The sequence below is a fragment of the Molothrus ater genome, chromosome 2 (assembly GCF_012460135.2).
Source record: "Molothrus ater isolate BHLD 08-10-18 breed brown headed cowbird chromosome 2, BPBGC_Mater_1.1, whole genome shotgun sequence".
NCBI lineage: Eukaryota > Metazoa > Chordata > Aves > Passeriformes > Icteridae > Molothrus > Molothrus ater.
The window spans coordinates 21,274,916-21,290,340 of record NC_050479.2 but is presented as its reverse complement, the minus strand read 5'-3'; the positions used below and the strand labels follow the sequence as shown (position 1 = coordinate 21,290,340).

At 38.3% G+C, this 15,425-nt stretch overlaps 1 protein-coding gene across 1 annotated transcript in view; it reads right to left on the bottom strand.

Annotated features, from left to right (window-relative positions):
• Positions 1-15,425, bottom strand: part of ANOS1 (anosmin 1) — a 132,289-nt gene that overhangs the window by 61,986 nt on the left and 54,878 nt on the right. Inside the window, exon 3 of the mRNA XM_036388256.2 lies at positions 63-125. Coding sequence (XP_036244149.1) covers positions 63-125 — 63 coding nt within the window. The remainder of the gene's footprint in view (positions 1-62; positions 126-15,425) is intronic.

The window sequence follows — 15,425 nt, the reverse complement described above, 5'->3', positions numbered from 1 at the left end:
ATAATTTAAATTAAAGAGGCTGCTAGAACAAAGTGAGAAAGCGTGCCCTTGGGCTGACCTACCTCACAGAAGCTTTGGCAATGGTTTTTCTTCAGGTCCCAGGACTCTTTGCAGGGCTCCAGGCACTAGGAAGAATCATCAGGCAGAAAAGTGTCAGAAAGAGAATGAAATAAACAACCACAAATAACCTTATTTCTTCTCCAGTTTTTCGGCCCACAGGAAGTTAATAATCCACTTCTCATGGGGATAAAATTGTGTCATTGAGTCATGGTGTCAAAACAAGGTCATGAGAAGTCATGGTTAGATCACAAGAAATACTTTCAGTATTTCTTACAGTACAAGGCAATTGACTCACTTGTCTTTTATGCCATCCTACTTTCCAACTTATTTGATGTAGGTCTTAATACCATCTAACACCATGTTCCTGGATCACAGAGACAATGCCAAAAGCACTACTCTAAGCTACAGAAAGTGAAATCTTTTCCTCACCGACCAGCCTAAAGTAGACAGGCACATTTCCTTCCCAAGCAAGAAACTATTTCATCAAGCTATGGAGTAAACTCAGCAGAAGTTAAAATACTATTTCTGTATAAATGGATAATGTTCACTGGTGTGTTAGCAAAATCACTTTATTTCAAGTACCATATTATCATTATTTCATCTTCAACCTCTGTTGCAATGGTTATACAAAGAGCTGAGATACAGAGCTAAGCTTCACACAGCATAAAGAAAAATCACACTGTTAAGAGCATTTACAACAGCTGAAACGTAAGTTCAGATTCACATCCAGAAACCTTTTCTCTTCCTTTGTTGAACATAAAATGTTGAAAAATACTAGCATTGTTGGGAGCTAATACCTACTCCTCCTGGTAATAGTGGAAAGATACTTATTGTACCAAAACTAAAAGGCCTTTGACATGCAATGCAATATTTATGTAGTTTCCTTTTATGCACAGTATTTGATTGGATCAATATACATTTATGCTATTCAAAATCAAACATGAATACATATAGGCTGCACCTCAGTGGTGCACCTGTATCATCAATAAAAACAATAGTGTTTTAAAATTAAGCATTTTTCTTACTAGCAACAAAGCCTGAAAATGTAATAAAACCATTAGTCACAGAGGCTAAATATTTCAGAAAAAAAGATACCACCTAAGTATTTTCTTTATATATATATATTAATATTTTAGACTCAGTTTCTAGCTCTTCAAAATTCATGTGTTGTATACAGATTAATTAGAAGGATACATTATAAAATGTCACTGAAGTCAGTAAATTCAATTAATTCCATAGTGTTGTTCCTCCTGTGGTATAGATACTGCATATTTGAGCTCAATTCCCTGTCATGTCATTTTACAGTTCTCCTGTTCAATGAATTTAATCCAAAAATTACTGAGGTATAAGTGGTTTAAACAGAAAATGAGAGACATTTTGACCATTGACCATTCTGTGACTTTGTCAGTGATGCCCAAGACTGCCAGGTTTGTTCAAGGTGTTTGTACCAGTCTGTATCTCCAGGACAAGTCAAGCTCCAGGACCTGACACCTCCTCTGGCTGTCACTGTTTCAAAAGCCACTCAGGACAGCCCAGGCTGCTTTCACTGGGCCCCAGCAGCTCCTGCCTCAGGGCAGGCAGAGACAATGGGCATCCTCAAGGGAAGATGGACAAGATGAACCAGGGCTGAGCAGCACCCTGCAGTCCAACTGCTCTCAGAATATGTCTAGGAAAAGAGATGATGGAGCCTGTTATAAGGCCTGCATAGACTCTTACAGACTCTGGTTAGGGTACACACTTACCTAAACACTTACATAAACAAAAATAATCTCCCTACTTCTGCTGTATGAGGAGTCCCCAGAGCACTGGGCTAGCCTGGCACCATGGGCGGCTGCAGAAGCCGACTGCCTGCCTTTAGTGCAGCTGTACCACTGCACCATGCTGGGTGAGGACAGTGGAGCTGTACCACTGCACCACGTTGGGTGAGGACAGTGGAGCTGAACCACTGCACCACGTTGGGTGAGGACAGTGGAGCTGAACCACTGCACCGTGTTGGGTGAAGAGTAGCTGCTAGCAGACAAAAAAGGTGCCAAAATCTGGAACTGTCTTGCTGACGAGATAGCTATTAACCTTGCAAGAGCAGAGGTGAGGACACATCACAAACACAGGTTCGTAGGGGGATAGAACATAAGTAAATGAAGGTGACATAGAAAGTAATCTTGCCCCCTAAAGAGTTGCGGCTGAGCCACTTATTAAGGATTAGGAGCAGGCCTGATGTTAACAGACCACAGCTGTAGCCAATCAGAAGAGTGCTATAAAAGAGTGGATTGGTTGGCTGAGGGGACCTGGAGTCAATTGGCTGCTGTAAGGAAAAGGAAGAGTCAGTGTCTGGAGGAGCTGCCTACGAGAAACATCAAGGAGGTATGAACCTCTAGCAATATGGAACCCTTGCAATGTAATGACAACAGAACTCTTGTACTATAATGACAACACAGGTTTGTGCATTTATCCTCTTGACTAACCTGTTGAGGCTTCCCTGAAGTGGGAAGTAGAAACTTTGAAAGCTTGAATTCAGGTCTCACCTTTGAGTCCTTGACTTAAAATGAAATGAACTGAGATCCCTCTCACTGCCTGGTGATCTGATTCAGGATAAGGAGCAATCTGGGCAGAGAGCAGCTGGCAGCTGGTTTGGGCTCTACTTTATCTAATACAAAATACCTTGCAGACATAGGCACCTGCCCACAGAAGCTAAGCTTAGGCATGAAGATGGCAGACCTCCAGCAGACAGCAGGGCTGCGGCACAGGGAGCATCCCAGCCATCCATTTGGCAGGTGCCACTGGTCCCTTGGAGCACCACCCACCCTGCCCTGGCACCACACCTGGGCTCTGCACTGCTGAGGCAGGGTGAGATGTGGGACTGTGGCACTGGTCAGAAGATCATGGGGGTCAATCACAGCAGCCTTGATAACTCAAATCCTCCTAAAGAGCTTGTTTCATCAAACCCACTGCTTAAACCTGGAACTTGGAAGCTTAATTTCCTCATCCAGACTGCTGCAGAGAGATTATTCTGTACTAAGCAATTGTATCAAAAGCCAAAACAATTGCGAACAGAAAGCACCCCAGTATTTGTCATCCCTCAAAATTGGGAGGGGGTGGGAGGGTGAGCACACACTCTCACAGGTACAAATCTATGCATAATATGACCTGCTGATATTTAGACTGCATAAAGTCAGAAAAAAACAGCAAAATACTTTTATTCAAAGAAAAAGGATGGTGATTGCTTTAAAATATTTTGGACTGTATTTTTTATGTCATCTTTCAAAAAAAATGTGTATTTAAGGGCCATGTTAGATAATTCTTTTCTGTTCTAATTTTTAATCTATAAATAAAGCAACCAGAAGATTAGCATATGATGCATGTCATTTACATTAGTTACTAAGTGGGTTTTCAAAATAAGTCTACTAACACTTTTGCTTAGGAAATGATGCCTTTGATCTGAGTGGAAGAGAACTACACCAACAGAGCACTTTTCAGAATCTAATGAATTGCAAAACATCATTTAAGTACTGAAATACATATGTATTCAATTACTATATATTTATTAAAATATCATATTTAAATGGATGTGAATTGCATATTTTAACTATTTATACAGCAAAAAAAAATATTTATGTCAGAGTAGAAGAAACTATCCACAACATTTTTGTCTAATAAGACTTTTTCCTTCATCAGAGTAGAAACTAAGACATATGCAATCTGTTGTAAAAACAATGGAATCTAAGTATTACAGCTGGAATATAATTATCCTTTTCATTATCATTCACAATTGCCACTGCAGCCAACAGCAAGGTCAGAAATTAATGGCTTATGTTTACAATATACAATCTAAGTGCTTTGCTGTCCTCTGGAACTTAAATATATGGAACTTAGATGGTTGGGAGAAAAAAAAAAGACACAAAACAGCTTTCACTGAACAATCTCCTAATAGCTGGCCATGCATGAGAACAAGTACCTGAAAAATGCATTTGCTCACTATCAGACACTACATAGAGAACAGAGTCAGGAATTTACCCAGAGTCAAAGGAGAATATAGTGTTTGTCAGTCCTAGAGAGAATTATTTTGTGATGGGTACATTTAAATATACAATTGCAGTCAATGGAACCACGAGAAAAGTGATTTTTGAATATGGAAATCTCAGCACAGTGGCAGTAAACACAACATAAAACAGAAACAGGCAGCAAGTGAGAAATAACTATTTTGATGTTTGGAGTTTTTTACACATCTTTAATGTTTTAAAGATGCTTTTTAAACATCTTCAAGATTTTTTTTAAACATCTTTCTGTTTCTCAAAAATCAGATTGTGAGATATCTGAAGAACAGTAAATGGACATTTACCTAGTTCAATCCAATGAATTGCATGGTAGCTTGGTGAAAAATATTAGGAGTCTGGATGCCCATTTGAGGAATGTACATCATTTTTTCTCAATTCATTTTATTAAAGTCTATTTACACATTTGTCTCTCCTGTGTTAATTCATGTCCTCCTAAACTTTTAGATGGGTATAAGATGAACAGCAAATTACTTGTATTCAGCATATTAAAAAGAAAGAAGTGTTTGGTTCTGAAGGTGAAGTTAGACACACTTTAAAGATCCCTGTTCTGTTTTTTTTTTTTAATCTGCAATTTAAATCTCTTCCTCAAAAAACATAGGTGTGACTGTATGTAATAAAATTAAAAGCTCAACAAAAGGTCAACAGGACTATATGCAGTGAGAATTTGAAGAGTGAAGAATCCTACACAGGCAGGTAGGTGAATCTCATTGCCCCAGTGGATCATTCCCAGTGCTCTCCAAAACCCACTCTCTTGGGCAGCTCAAGTGATTCAAAGGCTGCACATGAGCACTGCTCCATGTGAGTGGCTCATGGTGTTGCACTCACCTTGTGGGCACATTTCTTTGAGACCAAGTGCCAAAGATGAGGCATTTCAGCCATTTCAGGTGCTCACACACCCTATCAGGTCAGGCACCTCCTAAACACATCTATCTTGTTTAAAATAAAAGATTAGAGGTAAAGCTGACCTAAAAAATCAACCAGTTGCTCAGGTTGAAAAAATCCATGAACCCAGAGAGAAGGGTTCAACTGCAGAATCAGTAGGTGCCATATTAGCTTGCAGGTTGATGTATGCTGTTCAAGAAGCCTCTGAGCATTTTGTGAGTTCCATTTTAGGCCGAGTCAGCCTCTTGCTTCTCTCTTTTTGCTCTCCTCCCTCATAAGCTGAATGAATCATCAGAGCACTAGTCATCAGCTTTCTAGAGCTCAGTGTGACATTGTGTCATTTTAACTCTGTGCTGGTTTAAGCTGGGACAGAGTTAATGTTCTTTACAGTACTAATATGGGATATGCTTTGGATTTGTGCTAGAAGCAGTGTTGATAACACAGGGATGTTTCTGATGCTGCTGAGCAGTGCTTACAAATGCTTACATACAGCATGAAGGCCTTTTCTGCTCCTCACCCCATCCCACCTGGGAGGGCTGGGGGCGCAGGGGTTGGGAGGGGACACAGCAGGAACAGTTGATCCCAACAAACCCAAGGGATATCTATCCTATGCCACAGGGCATTGTGCTGAGCACAAAACGATGAGGGAGGGAGGAAGGGCAGGGCATTCAGAGGGATGGCCTCTGTCCTCCCAGCTGTTACATGTGATGGAGCCTGGCTTTCCTGCAGGTGGCTGAACACCTGCCTGTTCATGGGAAGCACTGAATGAATTGTTTTGCTTTGCTCAGATGCACAACTTCTACAACTCTACCTATAAAACTCTTGTTTATCTCAAACCACAAGTTTTATCACTTTTACTCTTCTGAATCTCTACCGCCATCCCATCATGGGGAGAACTGACTGAGAGGCTGTGTGGGGCTTAGTTGTCAGCTCAGTTCAAAACACAATCAACTCCTAAACTTCAGATATACAATGTAGACTGGGAGAGGTCTACATATCTTTGAAACTTTGAAAGCCTAATGGAAACAACTGTGAAACATAATCTTTTTGTGTAAAATAGTAGTTTAATGTGGCTACCTGGAGTTACTCCTCTGTTTATGTTAAAAAGGTTCTCATGAGAATTACACTAGTAATATATTTCCCTTGTAGCTGAATAAACAAAAGGGTTAAATGACAGAGAATGGTTCCCTGTCTGTGTTGCCTGTTTTCTCTCCTGTAGGTCAGTGAGCATCACGATTTGGTGAAAAGGAGTGATTTTGTATTCAAGGATCAAGCCTTAATTAAATTAGTTACAGTTGGGGTTATTCTGTGACATTATCATGTACACTGGGAATCCAGCTGATACTGTCTAAAAGTATTGCTAATTGTAGAGCTGGTTTTGAATGAAAGCCAGGTCCTAAGTTTTATATAGTTAGGGGGGGGTTCAGATTTCTTGAAATGTGGTTTTTGTTGTTCTGTATCGATGCCATCGTGATGTGGATTGTGGTAGGATAGATGATAAGGAACAGGTTGCTAACTAAGGAATTTATCATCTGCAAATACTACTTTACTCTTATTAATAAATCTTTATATACATGTATAAAGAAAAGGAAAAATCCTTCATTAGTAACCAACATTTAGACAGTCTAATCTTATGTTTTAGGGCTAATAATGATCGTGTTGTACTTTTTAGAAGTCTACTGCTCAGAACAAGGAAACAATAAAATGGCTGGCACAGAAATGAAGGGAATGGTGTCTCTGTTGGAGGTGCATTTACAGCTACCTTAACTATTCTGAATCCTCAACGACTGTAAGGTAAAACAATGAAGCACAAACCTCCAGGGTCCTAGAGCAGCAATTACGAACTGACAGGGACAAGGAACAGCAGCCACATGGCCACCATCACATCAGATTGTAACACACCACACAAGGGTGCACCTGCAGGTTGGGATTCAGCTGAGATGAACACCCCAAAAAACTTCCCTGGTTAATTCACATGGGACCTCATGCAAAGCAACTTGGCATTAGAAGTACCCAGGGTTAGGTTGTAGGAATACAGCATTTTGTCTTGAGTTCTAACATCAAAACATAAGAGGGAGTATAAGCTATTCAGCACTGACCTTAGTCAAGAGGGTATTTCCTGGCAGATTTTGCTACGTCCCTTATGAAAAGAATAACAAAACTGTATAACAGAGACACAAAACATATTATATATCCAAATGAGATTTATTTTTAATAATTCTTATCTAAGGAGGATGACATATACAATCTGCAGGTGAAATACAGAACTTAAGACATACCACTTAGATAAGAAATACTTTTTAAAATTGCATTTTTAAACCAGCATTAAAAAGTTTAACTCCTGTTTTCACATCCAAGAAGTGTGCTCTCAACAAACAGGAAAGGGTTTCTGCAGATGGGACTGTCAGTGTCTCATAGCAGTCCACTACAACCTTCACCTCACCAAGCCATGCAGAACATACCTATAAGTATTTTCCAATTACAAAATTCTGAAGGACATAGAAAAAAAATGTTCAAAATAATATCCAGATAAGTAAGAGAAGGACAATGCACTGACACATTTCTTTGAAGCTCTATTTTACTACTTTAGCAGAGATGTGGTCAAAACCTGGAGTACAGCTCTGCTCACTCAGCCTCATACAAGGCTTAGAAACGCAGCTAGTAAAACAACCTACAGCAGTTTTAGGTGCAACTGTCTCTTGTCTGTTACCAGCAATTTGGAGAGTGGCCTGGTAATTCAAATGATTATTTCAGAGCAGAATGGAGCATTTCTGAGAAATTCAAGTGGGTACAAAACTGAGCAGCATAGTTTAAACTTCTATAGCAAATAGCTGCATTTGGTGTGTATTTATTTTACTTGGGTGTGGAGGGACTGAAAGCATACACAGAGACAGGCATTACCACTCTCCACAGTTATGCAAACTTACTAGTATCAAGTTAGGACTTAGAGTAAGGGAAATATTCAGAAGAGCCAACTGTTGGTTATCTAACAAAAACATGAGCTTGCAACATTTATTTTTCTTAATTGCCCAGTTCATTTCAGTACACAACATCAGGGTGCCAGTCCCACAATATTAACTGTTAGCAATTTGAGTTACTGAATACCTTCAATACCCTAAGCAAATAAAGGAAGCCTTATGACCTATAGGATCTGACTAGGAACAGTACCAGTATTTCCTGGAACAGAGATAGGGAAAGGGCTAGTCACAGTATATCAGTTAAGTCTGTCAGACCTTTAAATATACAAAGTAGCATTACAGGCTTTGTTCCTAAAATTATGGCACCAGAAAGACCAAGACTGTTGCCAAGAACTTCAGGTCAAATATTCTGGAAGTCCATCTAGCCTTTGTTGTTAATTCCCAAAATTAAACAGAAAGTAAAAGGTGCCCGAAAAGTTGTACACATACTAAAGGCAAGAATCACTGAAAGTGTTGAAAAAGGAACTGTTTTGACATTAAATATTTGAGAAGTAAATTACTACTAAAAAAATAAATTAAAAAATAGAAAAAGAAAGAGGGGAAGCCATACCATCACACTTCAGCTGAAATGCAGCACTTTCAACCATAATCCTTTTAGAATGAAAAAAACTTTCAACTCCGACAGCTTGGTATCTATCTGTATAGCTCAGTTGTCTGGCATGTCAAATTTTGCCAGCAGAAGTGTTTGTTTGAAAAGACAGAATAATCCTACGACTCATTTCTATGTTTCTATTCTTTGTTACCAAGTCAAAATCATGGCCATCGATGTCAACAGAAAGTTGGCTCCCAAACATTTGTTCATTCCTGACCAGTTCTTGTCAAAATTTGTTTACAAGGTTTTGTTCTGCCTCATAACCTGAAGTTTAACAGTCACCAAAGAACAATTTCAGCTCTTATTTTGCCTGATTTTGAAACATGGAATTCAACTCAAATCTCCTACATTCAAGATTAATCTTCTAAACACAGAATATTTGATGGAGCCTTCTCTCCCCTGTTGAAGTTGTTTCCTCTTGTAGAAGCAATGAGTTCTTCTCTAGAAGAGAGACTTAAATGTCAACCTTTCACCATGAAGAGGTATGACCTAGCAGCATTCCTGATCCTCCTGGAGTTCTTTTGATATGCAGTAGAATAGGTACAAATATTTTGGCTCTTTCTCAGGGCCATAGCTGTTCCACCACCACTTCTTTCCTACAGAGATAATACTCTCTTACCCTCTCTTCTTTTTTTCACATCTTTGCTTCATCTACCAACCTACTATGGACTTAAAACTGTTTTTCTAATTACCCCTACTCAAACTGTTGCTTCAAAGACAGTTCCCTATCCTTCTGTTACCTTGCTTCTATGTGCTGCATCAAAAGCCAGCTAATTCAGGGTTTTTTTCAACCCTTTCCTAGCCCTTATTCTAAGTCTCCACATTCTGAGTTTTCACCTATCAAGATATAAGGCACAGTATTGGCAAAATGCTATGAAGCAGCAAGTCAAGCCTGGAACACAAGTGCACACACAAAATACATACTGCAGCCAAGTGCATAACTTAATCTAAATCCAACTAAGAGCGATACACTTTAAAAACATTAAGAAGCTCTCTGTAACAGACTCCTTCTGATAGTGTTAATAGCTTTAACTGCTTAGTGCCTTCCTGCTTCTTCTTTCTGTGCTATGGCTTACATACAGACTACTTTGGCAGTGTAGCTACTGTATTAATGAACAATGAATTGAGCTCCCTGAATTAACAATATTAGCAGTTTTGCTTCTCTGTCCGTACTTTCTTCAGGCTGCAGTCCTGCAGTGCAGTTTACCAATAAACTGATTTGCCATGTTTGCATCTGTTCCACCAATCTGTCATAGATCAGTCAACCTTTTCCTTTCTGCTTTTAAAGCTTCTCCGAGATTGCATCTGGAACTTACACAGTAAGCAACACAACAGAAACTTTCCACCTGTATGTCCCTCCTGTTTCTAGGCCACTGTTCCCTGCCACCCTCCCATACAGACAGAATGAAAATAACAGTAAGATTTACTGCTACAAACAACACGAGGCTGCAGAATGTAACAGCTTTTCCATTCCAGACATTAGAATTGTGGATGGACTTTCACCAGTTTTTTCCAGCAGCAGTGATGGTACTCAGATCACAGATAACTTCACGGTTGCATTTGATGATCTTAAAGGTCTATTCCAACATAAATGATTCTATGATTCTATAAAAAGTAAGCCCATCTTATGTACTAAAATGTCTCTCTAATAAACTGCCTTTTCATTTTCTAATAGTTGACCATTTGCTTTAGTGATTACATAATACTTTTAAAGTAAAAGTGAGCATAAATATTTTGACATTTTATATATGTAAAGAATTTCCATTGAGAAAACATAATTCTTTTAATTTTAAACAGACAAGGGAAAGCCTCTTCAAGCTGGCACTTTCCCCTTCCAATCTGTTACAAGGCAGCTTCAGAAAGCCACACACAGTCTTGTTATAAACACCATCTTGCTGTGCAACTAAAAGTGTCTGTCAGAGCAGCGCTGTTCTCTCCAAGAAAAGTCAATTTTTTTGTTGCCATTTTATAAATGAGTTAAACTAGTGAACTCTTCTGATAACAGATGACTTGCCTTATACATCACCCTGCAAATTCACACATACATTTCTGAATGAGGGAGCCGCAACTAAATGTTCTTTTTGCTTGTATCCACCACAGTTCTATGGTTTTATAGACCACCGAACAATCAGAGAGGACAAAAAAAAAGGGAGGCCCTCTTTGTCTAAATCGTTACTTTGTTTCTCTCCCCTGGCTTTCCATTTCCCTCCCAGCACTACCATCACCATCAGAAACGACATATTCCGCATTACTAAACAGCAAGAGCCATGGGGCTTTTCACTTCTAATTTCACGCCACAATAAAATGCAGTGGTTGTTTCACTGGGGGAGCTGAAAAGCCTTCCTTTGTGGGGCTGCTCTGACGGTCAGCTCCAGCATCACACGCTGGCAGCAGGCATCTGTGCGTGTCTCTTCACGCAATTATGGCAAAAGGGGGAGGAAAAGGAACAGAAAAATTAAAAAGGAGGTTGTCTAGGAAAAAAAAAAATTAATCCCCTACTCTGAAGTATGCGATTCACATTCTACTGCCTGGCCTAAATAGTTTTAACTGTATCTCTTGTCCACCTTATCGATAGACCAATCCTTCTAATAATAGTAACTCCAGAAAGTTTTCATTGAACTCAGAAGTTATGCTTGTTCTAATTAAAATCTATTGACCTAAAGTAGACTGATGATCTGAGAGGAAGGAAAAAAAAATCTAAGGACAATAAATTTGGATATTTTAAAATTTCAGAGTAAACCAGTGAAGATGATCAGCAATAACAAACAAATATGGTGCTCTTACAGGTACTTTTAGAATTGCATTCTATTTATGTAATAGAAATATTGCCTTATGCTATAAAAGTAGAAGCTATAATTCCATTAATCCCAAGTACAACAGGAAGAAAAAGGCACAAAGTTACAGGAAATTCTGACAAGTTTTCCACATTTATCTTGGCTTTTTTCAGATACATTCCATCTATACACTGAATGTTTTTCTGTCCCATGTTTAGAAACCCTATTGTATTCATTGAATCTTTTATCAAGAGACAATGTGAATCCTTTCACAATAATCTCTTCATGTATCTTAACACAGTCTAATGAAACATTAAAATTACTAAAATTCTTGTGGTTTACATGATGATTCATAAAATAAACACTGTTTGGAAGTACTTTAAAGGTTAGATAGTTTCACATATTAGTTGAGGGGGAAAAATTAAATCTAAAATACCTATTTTATTTCAAATTCTTTTCAAGTTATTAAAAAAATGCCTTCTCTCCTATTATTTTTCAATGCGTGCTACACATGAGCAAGGAAGGCTACAGATCCATACTAAATTTCTTTATCTCTAATTATTACAGGTTTTTTAGGTTATGGTTATGTGATGGGCATAAACAAATCTAAATCCATAATGCCATCAAAACAGGGGCAGTCCTGAACTGGGACTAGCTCCTATTAGCCTACTTCTTTTGATGTAAATGTGCTAAAAGAGGCATTCTAGATGAAAAAAATGACCAGTTTTTAGGTAAGCAAACTTCCCCATTCAACTTACTTTGTAGTCTCATAAAAATCAGATGTCTGGGTTGGGGACTTGGGCAAAAAGGAAAGAGAGGAGTCTGTAAACACCTCTTAACTGAGAGTCTGAACTTAAAACAGCTTAAGCCAGCCATAAAACCACAGTCTAAAGACCAACTAATATCTGATTTTCCCTCCAAGGCTGAGTAATGAAGGTTAACATTATGGTGCTGAGAGGTAAGCAGGACAAACTGGCAGCTGAGTTAATAAATAAATAGTTCTGATTAAACTGTCGTAGAACATAAACTGTTAAATCAAACTTCAGCCTTGTGCTGGAAGAAGTGAGCTGGATACATTTTCCCTGTCAATAGTCTGGGACAGGCTACTGGGTATTTCTACTTCCATTTCTATTTCCAAGGCAGAAGGGAAGACAATCTGGCTGTCCAGACTGTCACAGACTGTCTGTACTCCTCAGGAGTACACTCTGCTTTCAGTGCACATGAATTTCATAGTTCACCTCTGCAGCTCAAACAGGCATCACTACATTTCATCATTGTATAAACTTAGATTGATAACTGGGCAAACCAAATTCTTCCAAAGCTTTTCTTAAATTTGAAATTTAGCTGATACATCTCACACATCATTCCTAAAAGTCCTCTAGAATTGTGACTCAATAGGTATGGGGGTTTTTTAACTTTAACTTGGAAGCTGTGTATTTTAACTAATTATCCACTGATTTCAAATGTTCTTCAAACACACTGATCTTTCCTGTCATGAACTGCAATATATAAAGGCAAAGAATGAGAGTAATAGACTTCTGGACATCCTAAAGTGAGCTATCACAGTAAGCAGATGTAAAGATGATGAAATTATCTTTAACACTCGAACTTGATGATCTTTCCAACCTAAATGATTCTATGACTGTTTGAAATGGAATATAATTGTGATAAAGCTGATGCTGTAGCACAGTAAAAAAAATGTTCAGTGGGCATTTGGGATATGTAATGTTTCACCTGGTTTTCTGGCATTCATCTTAACAGGACTCAGAGCAAGGTCTCAGAGGAATCAGAGAGTAAGATTATGGAAGCAAGTTGGCATTAAGCCCCCAGAGAACAACTGTCTTGAAAGCAGCACATAGCATAGCACTGTGCTGGCAGACGAAATGGATAGCTGCCTTTTTATGCAAATATATGCAAGGAAAGGCACACTAGTTAATGAACTACAGCCAAAGAGTCTGAACCAGAAGTCATAATTCCAGATTAAATCAGCACAGATTGCAGGTGCCCACCAATCTCAGGAACTGACTCCTTCTGATTGCTCAGAGGCATCCTAAATCTCACATTAAGGCATGTCTAGATAAGAGTACCAGAATGCTCAATGAAGTATAGAAAGCATGTAGCTGTGAGCTGGCCTGTAGTTACTGTCATTGTAAACTGCAAAATTTGACAATCCTGAAAAATCTTTACTTGAGAGCTCTGGAGTTGCAGCGCGTCTAACTGGATGAGTTTTTTTATCAGACATCTCAATAAAAAACAGAGTTAGGTTGGGCAGGAGTGATAAGATGGCAGGTTGGAGGACTCCCTGCAATTGGAAGAAAGAAAACAATGGCACAATTGATGAGGGAAATAGAAAAGGGGAGCTGAAAACACAGTCCTGCAAACCTTTCTGTGTGAAGTCATCTGTAAGGACTGCAGTACATCCTCGAGGGAAAATTAATGTGTAAGCAAATACTGCAGCTTTTCACTGCAGGATTAGGATATTACCATGTTTTTTATTTTCTAAGAGCTTTGTTTTCTCTATAGGTCTTTTAATGAAATCTTCTAGGGATTTTATTTTATTAGTTAAATTCTCCATTTGAAACCAAACATCAGGAAAGAAAGTACCAAGGACCATTGCCCATTCACAGATATCTATACCCAATATAATGGGTAGCTTCCAGCTGCTGCTCCTGAAAGCCTAACTTTTTCTTAGGTATCTCACAGCTGCCAGCTGTGGAGGCCTCAAGAACTCTAAAGAGGCTCCAATGGAACCAGGTGCTCATGTGTAAAAAACAGTATGTCCCTTCTGCAGGATTCAGTCTCAGATATCTAAGCTGCATGAGACAGGTGAGACAGGGACTGAACTTGGCTGCTGGGGATCTCACCAATACAGTCAATGGCATGTGAGAAACCACTCAGTGGATGACACCCAGGTGTTTCCTACAGGGCAGGATAATTATCTCTCTGGAGGTTACTAATTTGATCCTTGTTGACAACAGTCTGGATATCTCCATCACATAGTAACTGTATAGAATTCAAGATTCAGGTGTCTGAATCTCAAATCCTATCAGTGATCAAAGTACTGTTAATTTGATGGACATGGTGGAATTATAGTGTTGAGTAACCACTTCTTACCCAGCAACTGTAATATTCCAGAATATTCCTGAAAACAGAATACTACTGTAACAACTATTTCAGGCAGACATTTATAATCTTGTAGCTATATTCTGTTTCTTAAATACAAGAACACTAAGAAAAGTAGATAGAAAGACAGAAAACTTCTCAAGAAGAGACTTCTGTCCAAGACATAAAATATAATCTGTTTCACCACCAGTCACATGATTTTAGATGCTACATGATTTTTCTCATACTTATTCCCTCAACCAAATTTTAATTCATATAATTTAATATTCCTGTAACATTTCAAATATGTTTAGGTTTATATAAGGAACCAAAAAGACACTACTTTTTGTTTATTCAAGCAAACTGTCCTCGTCTTTTTATTTCTCCACAGTACTTCTTTGGGCAAATTGCTGGAGGTTAATATATAAGCACCTTAGGGTAACCATCTTATATTTGTCTGAATAAATGCATCAATTAATTATGTATAATAAAAACTAATTCTCTATTTTCACTAACCTCAGTAAAAGTTGGATAAAAGTTTTCTACTACCATGAAAAATTGTCATGGCCTAGAGACAAAACTACTAGTACACTGAAAATGTTTATAGAATTACTTGTAACATAAAACAGATATACAGTCTGTATTGTTAATGCCAATTGTTACAAACCAAATCAGGAAAAAACAACTCTTTTAGGGAACAGCTCAAAAAGTTTTGACTAGAGGTTTTAGATACATGAGAATGAAGAATATTTCAGGATTTGACAACTAAAAACATCTGAATAATGCCTGACTGAAGAAATATAATCCCTCTGTTCTGCATTTTACAATTGCCTAATGGAACGCTATAAAAGTCTGCATGCATCTGACAAATGTGCTCTTCAAGTATCCTAAAATTGCTTACACATTCATATAGAAACAATCTCAGTATCAGAGACCTAATTTTGTGCTTCAATTAAAACATGCAATCTTCATTTAAATTAGTAGA